This window comes from Leptonychotes weddellii, chromosome 7 (genome assembly GCF_054177405.1).
Source record: "Leptonychotes weddellii isolate Sample4059 chromosome 7, ASM5417740v2, whole genome shotgun sequence".
NCBI lineage: Eukaryota > Metazoa > Chordata > Mammalia > Carnivora > Phocidae > Leptonychotes > Leptonychotes weddellii.
The window spans coordinates 32,766,916-32,786,848 of record NC_138375.1 but is presented as its reverse complement, the minus strand read 5'-3'; the positions used below and the strand labels follow the sequence as shown (position 1 = coordinate 32,786,848).

The 19,933-nt window shown below is 35.8% G+C and overlaps 1 protein-coding gene across 2 annotated transcripts in view; it reads left to right on the top strand.

The window, feature by feature from the left end:
- HCN1 (hyperpolarization activated cyclic nucleotide gated potassium channel 1) overlaps window positions 1–19,933 on the top strand; it is a 390,570-nt gene that overhangs the window by 254,816 nt on the left and 115,821 nt on the right. For both annotated transcript variants that reach the window (XM_081826108.1, XM_081826107.1), the window contains one exon: window positions 18,291–18,509. In XM_081826108.1, the coding sequence (XP_081682234.1) occupies window positions 18,291–18,509 (219 nt within the window). The remainder of the gene's footprint in view (window positions 1–18,290; window positions 18,510–19,933) is intronic.

Here is a 19,933-nt window from a genome sequence, read left to right as displayed (position 1 = left end):
CAATGGACATCTTGGCTCTTTCCATAGTTTGGCTATTGTGGACATTGCTGCTATAAACATTGGGGTGCATGTACCCCTTTCGATGGCTACATTTGTATCTTTGGGGTAAATACCCAGTAGTACAGTTGCTGGGTTGTAGGGTAGCTCTATTTTCATCTTTTTGAGGAACCTCCATACTGTTTTTCCAGAGTGGCTGCACCAGCTTGCATTCCCACCAACAGTGTAGGAGGGCTACCCTTTCTCCGCTTCCTTACCAACATCTATCGTTTCCTGACTTGTTAATTTTAGCCATTCTGACTGGTGTGAGGTGATATCTCATTGGGGTTTTCATTTGTACTTCCCTGATGCCGAATGATGTTGAGCACTTTTTCATGCGTCTATGGGCCATTTGGTTGTCTTTTTTGGAAAAATGTCTGTTCATGTCTTCTGCCCATTTCTTGATTGGATTATTTGTTCTTTGGGTGTTGAGTTTGATAAGTTTTAATACTCCCCCTATCCCCTTGCTTGGATTCTACCTTCATCATAAATGATAAATGCTCTAGGATCTAATCTCTTGTGTGTTACTCATTTTCTATTTGAAGTTGCTGTAGCCCTCACTATACCTCATATGGAAACATATATATCTGATTTTTCATCTTTTGCCAGCCTTCTAGATTGATTCCCCACTAACCAAGCATGCCACCTCACTATAACAGAATAGAAGATAAAAAGAACCTTTGAATGATTCCATTTTAACCACATAATATACTTCCAGTGATAGCCAAAGCTAAGCCATGGGCATATCAAAGCAACGGTAATCTGCTTAAACCCCGTCTTATGTATACCCGATACACATTTACTCCCATCCTATCTTCTCTCATTTGAAAGATCCAATCCCTCATATTTGCCTTTAATTTATGGCATTCAAGCCTTATCCTTCCCTAAAGAATTTGTTTTGGGATGCTCTTCATGCTCTGTTCACGCTGTGCTAGTCTATGCTTATACAATTCTAGTGTCTTGGGAGTCAGTCCTGAAACCTTTGGGGCCAGCCAAGGAACCTGTAGGTCATGGCAAGAGGATATTTGAATAATGACGTAGAAGTAATGTGCAGGCATTTAAATCATAACCTTTCAGAAATTGTGACATTGACTTCCTTACCTAAAACAGAAGGACTCAAGGTATTTCTAGCCTCTTAGAAAAAGATATGGGAGCAGTTTTTGAGTACGCCATTCTTTGTCTAGATTCTGATTGGAAAATTGGGTACTCTTTTCCCAAACTGCATCTACAGTGTGATCAAAGTTGTCTCACTGAGGCTTACTGCTGCTTCCCTCTCCACTGTCCAGAGAAGCTGGTATCCCAATGCTACCAGGGACAGCACACAGATTGTACACTAGGGAGACTGCTATGCTACACCTTTTCTAGGCAAGCCGGGGGTAGAAATACACATATACCCATATGCGAATACAATAGAAGATTTTGTTAATTTTTGTCACCAGTGCCTAAGGAAACGTGAAGATGGAAGACTATTGACTCATTGGAGCAGATTAATCATTTTAGAACTAGCTGGGGAAAATCTGGCATAAGTCATGGAAGTGATGCACAAGAGAAATTATTAAACTTTGAATGTTTACCTCTTCTCTCTGAGCAGTCCCTACTGACCATGAAATGCATGCTGTTAATTGTTAAGACATTCTCTTGCTTTGCCAGTAAGCCATAGTTGTTTCCTTCCACATCAGAGGAAGTTAAGAAGACATCTATACAATGTGTCTGGAGATGTGCTTTATAGTCTATCAGTTTGTGGAAAATTTAGCATTTTGCCTGAGTAAGATATTATAGGTCAGTCTTCTACAGGAATTGTACTAAGCATTGTGCTCTTCGCAGGAATCACTAATTATTATGCTTCACAACCAAAGTGGTCAGAACTGTATGAGGTGTTGGCATTAGGTAATATTATAACTGAAAATAAGAATTCTACCAAAGTATTCAGGGATACTCCAGTTTGGGTAGCATTTGCCTTTTTATGCTCATATTTTTTTATCATGCATAAACAGACTAAAAATTGCTTTTCTAAAAGTAAACTATATTTCCTCTCAATGCCATAAGTAAATAGCTAGAATATGCTCATTAGCATGGTTTCAAATGGAATCCACTAAAGTTCAAAGGGAACCTGCTTCACATTAATATGTTCTTTGGGTAGTAATATCATGGTTAAATATGGGACAATTGTCCATATATTTTTATTCTGACTTTAAAGAATTAAAATGAGCTCATCAGAAATGGGAATTATGTCTGAATCACCATTTTCCTCGTCTTCCTCTAAGCTGGTAGAATCAAAAGCTAGAAGAAGAGAAAATAAGAAAAAATAAACATTGTTTCAATTTTTTTCTTTCTGTTTTATAGTTTGTTTGCTTATGGATTTCCAAGTCAATCTATATCTGAATTCAGAGATACGGCAGAAACAAGATAGTCTAAGCCTTGAAAATCAATCAATCAATTTCTGTGCTATCCCTCCCTCTCTCTCATTTCACACACACACACACACACTCACACTCAAATGTAATGTGAATGGAGAATTGATTTATCAGAGACAACTGAGATTCCAGGGATTTAACCTTTCTAAATACTAGTAATAAGTGTATTTGGTTTGATTCTATTGATCAAGAAGTTGCTTTTTGCCTCTGTTAAGTGCTATTTGGTATTTGAATTTTCTGTGAAGTTGTACATGAGGTCAGGGAGTCCACACCTTATAAAACCTACATTTGTATAAGGCTTATATGGACTTAGGGAGTCAAAGCAGAATATTCTCTCAGAGCAGTAACTCTGACACAGAAACCTTACATACTAAGAATACACTGAGTACACATCATAGGATAAGAGCTTTAAGTTGGAGTTAGGCTTCTAAAAATAACTGTAAGTGCTCAATCTTTCTGCTTTTTATACAGCAGAGGATTTCCTAGGCTTATCCTGTTAGATTGCATAATCAATACACCAAGTTCTAGCATTACTTATAATTTAAGGCTTTGTTTGTCTGCAATTTAAGGTCATGCCTTTAGAATTAAGTAATATGTGCTGTTGTGACTTGTGTCGTTACTATTTTGCTGTAAATAAGAAGATGAATTTGGGGCACCTGGGTGGCTTAGTTGGTTAAGCATCTGCCTTCGGCTCCAGTTATGATCCTGGAGTCCTGGGATCAAGCCCCACATCGGGCTCCCTGCTGAGCAGGGAGTCTGCTTCTCCCTCTGCCCTTCACCCCACTCATGCTCTCGCTCTCTCTCAAATAAATTTAAAAAAAATAAGAAGATAAATTTAAAAGCATTTTTCTTCTCTTTCTTTCTTTCTCTTTCTTTCTTTCTCTCTCTCTTCCTTCCTTTCTTCCTTCCTTTCTTCTTTCTTTCTTTTTCTTTTTTTTTTTTTAACTTGGGAAGTCCAAGCTGCACCTACTACAAACACACACCAATGGGACTGTGATTGAAGCTGCAGGTTCTATGTTCTGTGACTGCCACATAAACTTACACTCCCCACACTTAGACTGACCTCTTCTGATTTGGAGCAAAGCTATTTTTATTGGTTGAATTGTGCCTCCCAAAAAGATATGTTGAAGTTATAACGCCCAAGCATCTGCCAATGTGACCTTATTTGTAAATAGGATCTTTGCAGATGTAATCAAGTTAAGATGAGGTCATTAGAGGGACCTTAATCCAGCATGACTGTTGTCCTTACAAGAAGAGGAAAACATCGTGTTACAACAGAGGCAGAGATTGGAGTGATGTAGCCGTAAGCCCAGGAATGCCAATAATTACAGCCTCCACCAGAAGTTGGAAGAATCAAAGGAAGTCTGGCTGACTTTGATATCAAAGTTTTAGGCTACAAAACAGTGAGAGAATAAAGGTCTTTGGCTTAAAAAAAAAAAGTATCTCTCTAAACTAACAGGATAATTTTAACCGGTATCGTTTATCTTTTAAACTTGTGATTGAAATAACTTTAGCATAGGGAAATAGTTTTCTATACAGTTTAATTAGCCACTGACCTCATAAGCATGCATTTTTCTGAAATAGGTAACTCCATAGTAATGTTGGGTAATACAGATCATAGTGGATACCCTCATCATTTTACCCAGGTAGAATGTAATCATAATTTGACTTGTAGTATCACTTTCAAAATGGAGATGGTTTAACCCCAAGCCATGGTTGATTTTTTTTCCTCTTAAATACCCATATGTAAGCAGAGTACAGGATAGCAATTATTAAGCAATTACAGCTTAAATTACAGTTGTACTGTGTTTGTATTTGGAAGGTCAGAGACCCAATGGGAAGATACTACTTCTTATCATGAGGCCGTAGGCAAGTTAATGAAACTCTGAATTTCATCCTCCTCAGTAAAATGAAGATAATAAAGGCTGTTCTAGCTACCATAAGGTTGCTGTGATAATCACCAGGTCAAATTAGATTCTTATTGTAAGAGATCTATATAAACCATACTCAATGTTTTTGTTGGTAGTGATATTTCAATTATTATAGTGACAATGCCAAGCTAATGGAAGCAATACTTGCAAGCATGTAAAGACATGAGGGCTTTTTTGTTTTTCAATCCTTAGGCAAACCAGATGAGACCATGGGCAAGTAACAATATTTTCTGACTTTGAAATGTATTGTTCCTTGCATATTAGATTAAAATAGAGTTGGATATCTGAATACACTTATTTGTGTGTGTATTTAGTTAGTTGGTTATTTTAATCACGAAATTGGGGATATTCTTAAACTCCATTTGCCCATTAAAAAGATAGCCTAAAGTTTTGCGCAGATTTCATACAATTCCAACTTTTTATGAGTCTATGAATATAAGTCAGTCTACCATAGGGAAAAAATTGTTTAATGGGTCAACTCTTTTATTTTATTTCACTATTCCTTCTTAACTCTGGTGGCCGAGCCCTGTAGCAAATCAAGGTAGAAAAAAAAAAACAAAATTTATCATACCATCATGCCACTACATGGATATGTTAAATGTTAAGGGAACATTCTACCATTACTAAGGTGGGATTTCAGAATCTGTTACAAGTGAGAGCTTCACTTTTGGAATAATGCAAAAGCTAGTTTTAACTTCAACATCAATAACCAATTACTAAGTAAGTTTCTTGTCAGCTTATACATTTCTTTTCTTTTTTTTTTTTTAAAGATTTTATTTATTTATTTGACAGAGAGAGACACAGCGAGAGAGGGAACACAAGCAGGGGGAGTGGGAGAGGGAGAAGCAGGCTTCCCGCCGAGCAGGGAGCCCGATGTGGGACTCGATCCCAGGACCCTGGGATCATGACCTGAGCTGAAGGCAGTCGCCCAACCAACTGAGCCACCCAGGCGCCCTACATTTCTTTTCTATATGGTTTAAAATTCTCTATAGTTTAGTTATGCTGATCTCTGAACATCAGATTTTAATAAAATTCTTCATGATGTATATGTTTGTAAAGAGATTAGAATTGTACCTGGCAGTAGAAAGTGCTATAAACAAGTTGTTAAATGAAAACACACACATGTACACACACTATTAATAAACTTAGACCCTCATGCAGAGAACTAAGCTGGATAGAAAACACCCAAACACCGTATTATGTATCAGCCCTTTTATATACAGCCACTTTTTGTATCAGCCTTTTATATATAATGCCTTTCATTTAATCTTCATAAGAAGTACATATTCTTTATACATTACACCATCTGTCATACAACTGACATATATGCAGATTATCTAGGATGAAAAACCCAATGCCATGTTTCATATGGTAGTAAACATTTATATAAACCAAAAATTGCATCTGTAATAATTTATGTTCTAATTATTTTTTTAAAGATTTTACTTATTTATTTGAGAAAGAGAGAATGAGAGAGAGAGCATGAGAAGGAGGAGGGTCAGAGGGAGAAGCAGACTCCCTGCTGAGCAGGGAGCCCAATGCAGGACTTGATCCTGGGACTCCAGGATCATGACCTGAGCCGAAGGCAGTCGCTTAACCAACTGAGCCACCCAGGTGCCCTGTTCTAATTATTTTTTAAAAGATTTCTTTGTTTATTTATTTTAGAGAGAGAAAGAGAGTTGGGGGGAGGGGCAGAGGGAAGAGGGAGAGAGAGTCTCAAGGAGACTGCGCTGAGTGCGGAGCCCGTTGCAGCACTCAATCTCACCACCCTGAGATTAGGACCTGAGCCAAAACCAAGAGTCAGATGCTTAATCAACCAGGCCACCCAGGCACCCCTTATGTTCTAATTATTAACACCAACCACCCAAGGGCTACACTCAAGCTGAAAAACTTCTTAACTCCTGCTTCTTTTATGCCCCAGGTGGCTGCTTTCCTTATTAAGAGCAGAAGTTTGAGCCTAGCAAAAAAGGATTACAGTTCTTTGTTTTACTTCAATTTCGCTTTAATTTTAGCAGTTTTTAACACTACCAACATGCTAAAACCTCTAATTAGCAGAGTTAAACTACTTGAGAATGCCACCGAAAGAGATGATCTACTAATTTGAAAATCATCGGTGCAGAGTTGCTTTCCTAAAACCCATACATGAATTTAAGTGCAGATTAAATAATAGCACTGAGGAGAAATGACATCACTCCTTATGTTACTTTGGCCAGGTGTCAGTGAACGCACACAGCATCGTGTAGTGGTTCAGATGGAACCTGCCTCTCTGCCTCACGTGCATCTTCCACATTCTGGAGGATTAAGCCTCAGGCAAGGACCTCCTTCCAGAAGACTTTTCCTATTTAGATACCAGGATAGTTTACTCCATTCCAGGCTTTGGAGATAGGAGGAAAGGAAGAGAACCCTTTGAGCGTTCTTGGCCAATAGGAAATTATTAAAGTGAAGTACGACTATATGACCCAAATATCTTTACTGACCTCAAACTCTCGAGGGGATTTTCCCTCAGAGGTTTTCTCTGATGAAAACCTGAGATAATTTTTCCTCTAAATTCCCTTAAGGTGTAGTAGAGGTTCCCTTTTGCTAGTTGAGATGAAAACATATATTTTAGAGAATTTCTGTGCTATGGTTATGTTCTTAAAATGCTTGAAAATTCTGCATTAGAATTATGAATTTTACTTATATAAATGGTTAGGAAAGATGTGGCTATGACCTTCAGAATGGAGACGGTTTATACTGTAGTTCAGACAGACCTATGATTGAATGTCAGCTTTGGCACTGACAACTGTGTGACTTTGAGCAAGTTTCTTAATTTTTCTAAGCTTTGCATTCCTTACTTGTAAGACAATATCAGATTTCAAGAATTTTATGAGGAACAATGAGTTGATATAACAGCACCTTGCAAGAAGTAAAGTACTCAGTGTATGCTAATCTCTTCCATTGTTCCTTTATATTTATGCATATATATAAAATACGTTTACTGATATTTATACATGCAAAAATATGTAAGATATATTTGTTTATATTTACTTGTCCAAACAAGCAATAAAAATATTTGGTCAAAGCACTAATTATAGAAAAATCACACTTAAAATCTTGAAATATCTGATTTGGGGCCTTTCTATAAGAAGTATTAATGAACCCTTAGTCTAAAAAATTGGGCTAACAGTCCCACCAAATTAAAAAATAACTTATTGATATGCTTAATTTTTATTTTGTCTTATTTATTTATTTATTACTTTTTTTTAGAGAGGGAGTGCAAGTGGGGGAGGGGAAAACAGTGAGGGGAAGAAAGAGAATCTTAAGCAGCACAGAGCCCCATGTGGGGCTCTATCTCACAACCATAAGATCATGACCCAAGCCAAAATCAAGAGTAGGACGCTTCACCGAGTGAGCCACTCAAGCACCCTATGTTTAATTTTTATTTTAAAATAATGCAACCAATGTTAAAAGAAATACGAGAAAAAATATCTGTGATCTCAAGCATCATTAAATTTTAATTTATAAATCTACTTAATGCTGATTTTGTATTTTATCATCATTATTGAAGCAAGAAAACATACACTTAGAATTTGAGGGATTAATTGACCAGGGAACAAGTCTAGAACTTAAAATGACCAAACATCATTCTTTTTATGGCAACAGTAATCTTCTTATGCAGTAATTCTATATTTTATTGCTGAAAACTATTTGAACTCTTCTATAAGGCAAAAGGATTGATGTCAGAGGTGCAAATGTTTGTAAGCAGATCAAAACTGTACAAATAAGAAAAATAAGTACATTTCTCCAACTGAAAAATACATATAATTGTATTTTTTTAAGTGTTATTTCTAGAAACCATGGCATTTAAATTTTTTGGAGATAATACTATCAAGAATACAAATACGTATTTCGAGAATTCAAGAGCTTCTATCATGTGACTTGAAGGGAAATAATTCATTACTTACTAATATATTTAAAAATATAGTGCTAATGTTATAGAACAAGGTTGACAAGTTATGAAATCAAAGCACAGTGTTGGTAGGCTCTTTTTCTTCTTACCTACAGTGGCTTTAATGTTTGTTTTCAAAGCATATTTATGCTGGGGGGAAAGTCTACATCATATATATATATATATATATTTAAAGATTTTATTTATTTATTTGAGAGAGAGAGAATGAGAGAGAGCACATGAGAGGGGTTAGGGTCAGAGGGAGAAGCAGACACCCTGCCGAGCAGGGAGCCCGATGTGGGACTCGATCCAGGAACTCCAGGATCATGACCTGAGCCGAAGGCAGTCGCTTAACCAACTGAGCCACCCAGGCGCCCTACATCATATATTTTTTTAAGAAATATTCTTCCTTGCTGTCTGCATTTTGACTTTACACACAACATAACTGTCAGTCCTTCCCCTGAGTCCCCTTAGGAATTGCATGCACTGTATTTCTACTGAGCAATTCAATTTAGGATGGCCTCATTGAGTTGATCTCCACTTGTCTTCCTACTGATATTATTATTTTACTATGATCTGTAAAGTCACAAATAATGTTTAATTCGACTAAGATAAAGACCTCCTCAAAGATGTTCCTTAAATGTTTCTGTTTGTAATAAACAAATCCAATAATTCTAGGGGACATACTTCAAAGAACAAAAATGCTCAAATGAATACTTAAAAACAATTGTAATTCTGTTTCAATCACTAATCAGTAGAAAGCTTGCTCTTAATATCTATCCATTGTTACCATACTTCAGCCCTGTGAAATTGATGAAGAACAACAGTTTTTACCCTGACTCCATTCTCTTATAGACAGATAAAGTAAGACCATGGCATGTTCAAGTGAACTTACACTTTGGAATTGGTGACCTGTTATTCTACATTTCTTGTGACTTCAGGAAGATTATGCTCAGTTATATTCCTTGTCTTGAGAACTTCTTAATGTATCTTTCTATCTGATTGGCATTGCTGTAACTGATGTAAGTGATAAGTTTATTTGGTGGTTGAAGAAGTAAATTGTAACTGGTCAAAATTTGATATTTTAGCTGTTGATGCATATATTTCTGAGTCAAGTTCTATATTTCCAGTTTTGCTAAGATTTTGCCTACTTAACATATTCATACTTGCATTTGATTTCAAATGATAAAGAAGATTCATTCAGGTATTCAATAATGGAATATTTTGGCCTTCTAAATTAACAAAATTTTAGTTCATACGAAAGACGATGGACTGGAGAAACTTTTGTTTCTGTGGCAGAATATACTACCTGGCTTAGTTTGAGTTTTAATGTCCTAAGTCAGGAGGTCTAGGACACTCTAGAATAAACATTTATTTTCTTTCTTTGCCATAGCCCTTCACCCTGATCCAAATTAACTAACAACATAAACAGTGTGTCAAATAAATGCTTAAAAAATAAGTTAAACTTGGAATATAAACGTAAATTTTTTTTTCTATATGAGAGTTCCCAGATGGAATAATTAAATTTACTTATATATATTCCCGTTAATTGGGCTCAATATGTTTTCCTCAAAAAATAATTAATTTCAGTGATGCCTCAGTGAAGTGATGAATTAAATGAGTGAGCATTTTGAATAATAAAAAAAAATAGTCAGGGGCCCATGGGTGGCTCAGTCAGTTAAGTGTCTGCCTTCAGCTCGGGTCATAATCCCAGGATCCTGGGATTGAGTCCCATATCGGGCTCCTTGCTCAGTGGGGAGTCTGCTTCTCCCTCTGCCTGCCACTCCCCCTGCTTGTGCTTTCTCTCTCTGTCAAATAAATAAAAAAAATCTTTAAAAAATTTTAAAAAAGTCTATAAGGAACAATTTGTTGGTAAATCATTGCCTAAAATGAAAACAAAAGAAACCCAGATTAAATCAGAGTTAACAGGTAACTTATTTGTTTACTTTCAATAGTATTCAAGTTAAATGTAAGTTGGTAATCATATGGTAAAGCAATGGGAGTATATAGTCTCCCATTCATGTTATTATTATTGATGTAGACTAAAATAAAATGAGTCATTTTTTTTAAAAGATGAAAAGAGAACAGCCACATAATAAAAAAAAAAAAAAATGATGTCCTGGGAATGAAAACATTCTTGGACCTTCACCAAACCCTATCAGATCTAGTTTTTCCTTCTTTAGGTCTCGTCTTTGCCTGTTGTTACTTTGCTACATTAAATAAGGGTTGCATGTGAGAGATGAACTGATCAGTTAGTCTTTCAGCCTTAATATTTTGCCTGAAATTATAAATATAATAGGTTTATAAAATCAAGAGTAGTGTCATGTAGTAGCTAATAGTATGGTCTTGAGAACCAGACTGGGTTCAAAACAATGTATCTTCCACTTACAAACTCGTAAACTTGGGCAAGTCACTATGTTCTCTGCCTCCATGTTATCATTTATCAAGTGGTGAGAAGAAAGATATGATGGTAAGATTGATAAATTGATAAATTTGTGAATAAATTGATAAATATCAATTATAAATTATAAAAAATTATAAATAATTGATAAATTTGTAAATAAATAAATATCAGAATAAAGATTGATAAATTTAATGTAATAATTGGTACTTTGAATAGTTTAGAACCATGCATGTTGTTACCATCATACTGTTTTTCAAGGTAACCTTGAAAAATATTTTATATTTTATATTCCAAGTTTAACTTATTTTTTAAGCATTTGTTTGACACGCTGTTTATGTTGTTACTTAACTTATGTGTGTATTTTATTGCCGCAGTCAATCTACCTTTCTGGCTTGAGCTGTTGTAGCTGGGGTTGTAATGGTGGGTGGGGCTGGTGGGGAGGGTTGGAGGGAATAAGGAAGAGGGAGGTAATGGTATAAGATACATTCCTCCACTTGGGATTCTCTCCGCAGCAGCCTCCGAATCACAGGACTGCTGCCTAAATACTGATATTCCACCGAGAGGGCTGGGTTGGCTCTCGTACACACAATGTGCGTAGACACAATTCAATGTCTAAAGAGGATGATTATGGTCTTGTAGAATAACAGAAACGATCCCTACACCTAATCAGTCTCCCCTGAAAAGAAAAGCCTAAATTGCATGAATCTCTCTAAATTTTCCATAACCCCCTGAATTATTCTACCTTCCTTTTTCTTTTACCATGTCATAAAAATCCAATATGCTACATTCTATAGACCTTCTCTTCTCAAAATTATTTATTGTTGTTCTTGTTTTATACTTTATGCTTTTATGCTATTTCAGTTTTCATTTCACCTCCCTTAAATTTATAATAGCTTTTAAACTGACTTCTTTACCTAGTCATTGTTCAATCCATTCTCCACACCAGGATTTCTCAACCTCACCAAGGCTGGCAGTTTGGGCCAGATAATTCTTTGCTGTGGAGGAGCTTCTCTGTGAATTGGAGGTCATTTAGCAGCTTCACTAGGCTCTACCCATTAGATATTAATAGCATTTCCTCCAGGGGCACCTGGAGGCTCAGTCGGTTAAGTGTTGGACTCTTGGTTTCAGCTCAGGTCATGATCTCAGGGTCTTGAAATGGAGCCCCACATAAGGCTCCATGCTCAGCATGAGGTATGCTGGGGATTCTCTCTCTTCCTCTCCTTCTGCTCCTCCCCCTGCTCACATATGCGCTCTCTCTCTCTCAAATAATAAATAAGTAAATCTTTAAAAAAAATAGCACTTCCTCCAGTTATAAAAACCAAAAATTCGACAATATTCCCTGGGTGACAGAATCATCCTCAGTTGAGAACCACTACTCAACAATTCTCCCTGATCAATCTTCTTAAAGCACAAATCAGATTTTATCATTTCCTGCTGAAAAATTTTCCGAGGCTTCCCATACTATACTGAAAAATGTTCTGACCCTTCTGGTGCTGGCCATCCCTGTGTTTTCTAGTGTGTTCCTTATTATGTTTTGTATCTTCTCTATAATTTAGACTGGCTGATCTATGAGCCAGTCTATCTTCAGATAGATAGATAGGCAGGCAGACAGATAGGAATTTTCTGGGTTTGGTGACTGTTCTCACCCATAGTTTCCCCTCAAATACTATGCCTGTCCCATATCCAGCATCATGTATCCACATTTTTACCTTAAAACATGGTCCTGCCCAAATTTCTTCACATGGTAACTCAGAATCTCTGTTGGAATTGAGAAGGGTCTTTGCTTTATATGCATATTAAAATAGATTATAAAGTCACTGTAATTTGAGATGATACCAGCATAGAAAGAGTCAAATAGATTTGTGGAACAAAATATTGAGCCCAGAAACAAACACCCCAATGTATATAGAGACATATATAACAAAGGAAGCATTTGTATGTCACTGGGGACCAGACAGTTCATTAAAAGTTGTATGCAGGCTCAAGAAACAATTCTTTCAGAATGAATGAAAATGTGAACTTTGTTCCACATACCAAAAACCAAAAAAACAAAAACCAAATCTCTTAGGTAAAAGAAGTAAATATAAGTAAATATAAAAATAACATAATCTCCAAAATACTTACATATGTATAATCTCAGATTTAGGGAGATCTTTTTAACTATTACAGAAGATTCAGCAGCTCACGGTGAAATTACAGATTTATTTTCCTACATAAAATAATCAAAATGTTGGGGCACCTGGGTGGCTCAGTTGGTTGAGTGTCCAACTCTCGGTTCGGCTTGGGTCATTATCTCAGGGTCCTGGGATCACCCCATGGTGGGCTTCATGCTTGGCGGGGTGGTTTGCTTGAAGATTCTCTCTCTCCTTCTCCCCCTCCCCGACTCACATATGTTCTCTCTCTAAAATAAATAAATCTTTAAAAAAATAATTAAAATATGTGGCAAATTATATCATTAAAAAAATCAATAGACAAAGAGTAAATTAGGAATAGATATTTAAAGCAAATAGTTAAAGAATTGATATCCAGTCTTCAGATATGTATTACAAATTGATTAAAAAAAAAAAAAGAATTTCACCAGAAATGAGAAAGTTCAGTTGATTAATAAGTACATGAAAACTTTCTCAAATTCCCCAGTCAGAGAAATGTAAATAAAAGTAACAGTGGATTACTATTTCTCACTAGAATAGATGATGAAGTGTATTTTTACTTGGTTTTGGAGAAGTTACAGCCTTGAAACAGTCTGTCAACATATTTTAAAATCAAATTGAAAACTTTATTCTTTGACCCAATAAACACACTTCTGAGAATATATTTGATAGAGATAAAGGTTATATGTACAAAATTGTTTATTACAGAATAGTCTGTAGTGGTAAACACTGGAAAATAATAGAAAAATGGGAAAATTAACTATGACATAATCAACAATGGGTTATTACATAGTTATGTGAACACTAGATTATTTGGAGGAATTTTCCTGTGATAAAAGCTATATGCAGAGAAGTATATATGATATGATCCATTTTTGTAGAAAGAAAGGCCAAGGGCGCCTGGGTGGCTCAGTTGGTTAAGCGACTGCCTTCGGCTCAGGTCATGATCCTGGAGTCCCAGGATCAAGTCCCGCATCGGGCTCCCTGCTCGGCAGGGAGTCTGCTTCTCCCTCTGACCCTCCCCCCTCTCATGCTCTCTCTCTCTCTCATTCTCTCTCTCAAAAAAAAAAAAAAGGCCAAGATGTGTGTGTGTGTGTGTATGTGTGTTTTGTGTGTGCCTAAGGAGATAAATGAAAATGAACATAAACACACATTCTTATACAAAATAGTTTGGCTGTTACATAACTGCATTCCTTTGGGAAATTGAAACTTTCTTCTCCAGCTCCACATACTGCTTCCCCTCAAAAACAAAGGAATAAGCAATACAAAAAATTAAAGTGCAGCCTCCACTGGACACCACATTGGACTTTTGAATTATTCCCATTATATCTAAGTCCATCAAGTTGCCGAAGCAACATGACTATGCCCCTGTATAAGGAAGGGAATCTTGCACTAGATTTAACAGCACAGTCAAAATTTATTTATTCACCCTTTTTTGCAACAACAGTGTTTTCACCTAAAAATATTTAGTGTCGCCACTGAATCATGCAGTTTAGAGTCTAACATGATCAATGAGACATGGCCCACGTCCTAATCTATGAGTAGATGCCAGGCACATGAGAAGATTATCATGTACTGGATGGAAGTCACCATGACAGGGGAATTAGAGTCCTGAGGGAGCCCAGAAGAGATTGAAAGCCAGTCAGAAACAAGCCAAGCTTATTTTCTTTCTATCCATTCTTTGAAAAGATCTTAGGAATTAAAGCCTTTGTTTATTTTGCAATGTGGTTTGCAGTGAATTCATCTTTAGTATATCAGTATATTACTGAGTTGAATTTCATCAATGTGGGGAATGTCATTTTAAATAACATGTACAGTCAAGATTTTTATAGAACACATTCCTTTGTTCATCGAATACTCCATTCCTTGTTCCTGGAACATCTAGAATTTGGGGAACTTTAGGTTTATTCATGAGAATAGTTATATATTTTTGTGTATGAAAAAAAGTGTAAGGAACGAATTTTGTTTATTCATCAAAATGAAAACTTGTTCATGGGTTCATTGTACTATCTGCATAGTATAATATAATATACGAGTAATTTTCTTTTCTTAAAACTGAATCTCATTTTTACACGTGTGTGTGTATATATGGATGGATGGATGGATAGATAGATGGGGCAACATGACCTTATTTTATACATAACAGTGAATTTCAGTTTAAGAAAATTAACTCTTCCAACCAAGTGGGGCTGGTTATTTCTTGTTCACAGCCATATGCAGTTCCAAAGCTTATGAGGTTGGGGCTTTTCAACTTTATCATGTCCTATTTTTAAATCTATAAATTTGATTTTGGAAAACCCTGTTAAAATATGAACAAAAAGATCTATGTATATTCAATATATTTTGAAATAACCTACAATTGGGCACCTGGGTGGCTCAGTCGTTAAGCATCTGCCTTCGGCTCAGGTCATGATCCTGGGGTCCTGGGATCGAGCCCCGCATCGGGCTCCCTGCTCCGCGGGAAGCCTGCTTCTCCCTCTCCCCCTCCCCCTGCTTGTGTCCCCTCTCTCGCTGTGTCTCTCTGTCAAATAAATAAAATCTTTAAAAATAAATAAATAAATAAAATAACCTACAATTTCCTGATAATTTAAGAGTTCGTTTGACAAAGGCAGAGATGGCTTCATGGGTGTGGGGTATGAACTCATAGTTGCAGAGGGACCCACTTCCAGGAGGACCCTGTGCTTGTTATAAAGCTCAGCTGCTGCTATCTTCACATTCCTAGTAATTTTATCCGTGAAGTTATGTTTTGTAAGTGAAGTCCCCTGGGACAGTGGGGCATGAACGTGAGCAGCCGCTCTGCACACACAGGTTCAGGCCTGTAGGCACAGTAGGCAACACAGAAGCCAAGCACTTGGCCTGACAGCCAGGGGCGGTACAAATGCATGCCTCAGCAGTCTGAAATGCTGTGTCCCCCGTGTGCCTGAGCCAGAACTGGGCCAGAACGCCAGTGGCCACATCAACCCCCAAAGCAACAGCAGTGACTGTGGGGGGCAGGAGTGACTTCCCCAGGCCAGCAGGGACAGGAATCTTGGTGAGAGAGCAGCTGACTCTCAGTCCCAGGATCCTGTCCCTGCAGTATCTACACAGATATTGAATTTTCTGCCTCAATTCCAAGATAATACTTGGGGACCTCTGATGGTAAACTTTGTCAATAAATTATTACAAAACAGGGAGGACACATGGATATTGCATAACAATAGAATATAATATATATTATAATTATAATAATATATTATTTTATAATATAATATTATAATATATTATAATACTTATAATATTGTATAGCATATCAGGGTGTTATTAGAATTCTTCACGGTTTATAATGTCCAGTTTTGAAAACTCCTGCAACATTGCAAAGCAAATATCCACCAGCCTAGAAATACAGATTAAATTTAAAGATCATCACATTTGATGAAAAAATAACACTATTTTCGTATGAAACTTTAAATGAGCCAATGATTAACAAAGAAGACAATTTTTAATTAAATTTTCCTTGTAATAGAAAATAAAGGAATAAAATACATAAATAGGCATTTTGGATTATAGGCAAATCATGAAACTACTTTTGGTTTCGTGCACAACCTCAGCAAGTTACAGGAAATGTCAGAGGAAATATTAAAATGTCAATGCATACATTTACATTCAACATTAAATTCAATATACAGTGTAAAGGATCTTTGTTGTGATGGAATTGTTCTGTATCTTCACTGTGGTGATGAATACATAAACTTATACATGTGATAAAATTGCATAAAACTAACTACACACCCAAATGAGTACCAGTAAATTGGTAAAATATGAATGAGATCAGTGGATTGTACCCATGTCAATTTCCTGGTTGTAACATTTACAACATCCTCAGGATGTTACCATTTGGGATAAAAGGTGCATGGGTTCTCTATTATTTCTTATAATTTGCATGTTAATCTACAGTTATCTTAAAATAAAAAGTTTAATTAAAAAATCACATTCATGAAACTAATTTGTATGAACAATGAAATCTTCATTGAAAAATTGTTCCATTAGAATCATCAGCTCCAAATGTACTAAAATTTGTATGTTAAATCAGAAATTTATCTCAATGTTGTCCCAATGTATAAAATACTCTTAATAGCCCTAGTAATAGTTGCATCAACAGAAAGATCTTCTTTAAAATTTCTCAAAAACTATCAGAAATTATTTATAATCTTGCATTAGCCAAAACAAATGATGTAACTTACAATTATATAATTGAAAATGAAATTGCTAAATGTATCAATTTTGAAGACCTAAGGAATGAATTTGCAGAAAATTAAGCCAGAAAAATTATATGATCAATCAATATACCACAATAATACAGTTTTTCTGTTTATTGTATTATATATAATTGACACAAAAATGTTATTCTTTGAAATTTATAAATTTCTGTTGTTACTCATCTACCACTATTACTATTATAAGTAATAAAATATTTTTAAAGGGAAAAAATTATGTATTATTATCTTTAACAGCACTTTTTTCCCCTACATTTTGAATGAAAGGGCCCCAAATTTTCATTTTGCACAGGGCCTTATAAATTATGAAAGTCTTGGGCCATGAGGTTTGATACAAACTGATCCTAAGAATCCTTTAAGTTTTATCAAAGGGTAGATATATTGAATAGCTTATTTTTGTAGAATTGAGCTTGGAATAAATTTTTGAAAGGACTCAGAAATTGCATGCAATAACTATTCTCAGAAGTCAGCTTCTTTTTGTCGAGAGGGTTTGCCAAGATATTATTTTGCTTATTTTATTATATTATTTTATAAAAAGCCAACAAGATTCATCCATCATCAGTCCTGACATTTGAATTCTCACTTACATTACTCTGAGAGAGGGCTTCAAGGAAGTCTTTCCATTTATCAGAACTGCATTTCCAAAATATGTTTATTTTTCATTTAAGAAATATAGAATTAAGGACTATGCAAATATTTCGATTTGGATTTTCTAAAATCTAAACATCATAGTTTTGATAAAAATTCTTATACTTAGGCTCATTGGCTTCACATTTACCTGCAACGTTTCTCAGCTTGCAAATACATTGCTAGAAAATGACTAGATTGCCTAGAAACTTTGGAGTGAGCCCATCAGCATTCATTCTTGGCATTTTTATATGACAGTCACACCACTGTCCCAAAAGAAATTTTTGTTTTAAAAACAACAAACCTAAAACTGATGTTTGGGATGCACATATATTAACAGTAGATTATTTCTGTTTCCTAGCGGTAGGCAAGCCTTGAAAAACATCAAGTCATTTGGGTAGTGATGAAGAAGTATCTGTGTAAATGTTCCATTACGAGGATGTTTCTCCATACTCATTCTCTAATGTTTTTCTGTACAGGTCACATTCACTTTTTATTCCACAATTGTGATGGCTCAGCCTGTTTTCTTTTTCCTCTTTGGTTCCAGAATGACTCGTGGGGAAAGCAGTATTCATATGCACTCTTCAAAGCTATGAGTCACATGCTGTGCATCGGGTATGGAGCCCAGGCCCCGGTCAGCATGTCGGACCTCTGGATTACCATGCTGAGCATGATCGTTGGGGCAACTTGCTATGCCATGTTTGTCGGCCATGCCACAGCTTTAATCCAGTCTTTGGATTCCTCCAGGCGGCAGTATCAAGAGAAGGTAATTTGTTTTGTTGCTAATATCTTCAACCAGCTAGTTTGCAAATCTAACTAATAGTGTTCAAGGTACCTAAACTATCGTTCTATCAAAAATATAATGAAATAAAACGTATAAAGCAGGAAAACGCAATCTTTGATATTTTGCGGTTTCTTCAAGATGCTTGTCATAGCTGTCATTTGTTTCCCATTTCTTTCCTGAATAGCCCTTTTTTAAAAAATCTGAATTTACATTCACAGAAAAAATAGTTATGTGTTTGAGAATACAGGAAGCTGATTTAAAGTATTACCATCGATCATGTTCTATCATATTTCAACAGGTAAAATAGTATGCAGCCTTCTCTAGTATATGTTAGGAAAATATGTTAGAGATTCAATGGAACTAGGCAGCCATTGCGCATGTCCCTCTGTGTTTCTCTGCATTATGATCATAATTTATATTAAAATCCATATGCTTTGCTGAACATATGTTTCTCTTCTATCTAGATAAGTCATCACACCCTCTAGTCTTAAAAATGCATATTAACAGCTGCTATCATGCATTCTTATGCATGACGTGTTTAATTAAAATGATTGCTGCTCTAAACTATTCTCAAAACAGAGAGAAAAAGTAAATATATGCAATGATATATTCATTGGATTCTTTTTTCATATGCAGAGTTATTTTGTCTGGGGCTAAGCCCTGGGTAATCGGACAGTACATGTATATTTGACCAAACATTAACTTTCCGACAGATAAATAAGAATATTTCATAACTGAAGGAAGGATTTATAATGTAGAAATTTAGTTGTACACCTTGCCAAAGAGGATGTCTGAAAGTAATGATTAAAATAGTTCTAGAATACTTCTCCGAGTGAGTGATAACAGGCTAGACTCATAAATACCTACAAAATAGCCAAAGATTGTTTCAGTTGTTGCTTTATTCACAAGTTTTCAACACTATAATCACGCAATAGGAGAAAAGGAACCCAGATTCTTTATTTCCCTTGATGTAATTACACTGCCACCAACTATTGCAATGAGCAAGTTGGTATTTTATTACCAAAGTAATGAAAAGATGAACCACCAAAATTGCTTCGAGGTACATTTTAAAATAAAGCCTTCAATTAAATTAGAAAGAACAAAGCACACAGTAAGAGAGGAGACTTTATACAATGTTGACTTTGACTGAAAACTATATACTCAAAGGAATTTGGGCTCACTTTATGGGGATTTAAGATAAGACTACAAAAAGGTATATGTTTCTATTATATACTGTTTTTTCTTTTCCAGTTGACATTGCCTTTTTTAAAAAAATTTTATTATGTTATGTTAATCACCATACATTACATCATTAGTTTTGGATGTAGTGTTCCATGATTCATTGTTTGTGCATAACACCCAGTGCTCCATGCAGAACGTGCCCTCCTCAGTACCCACCACCAGGC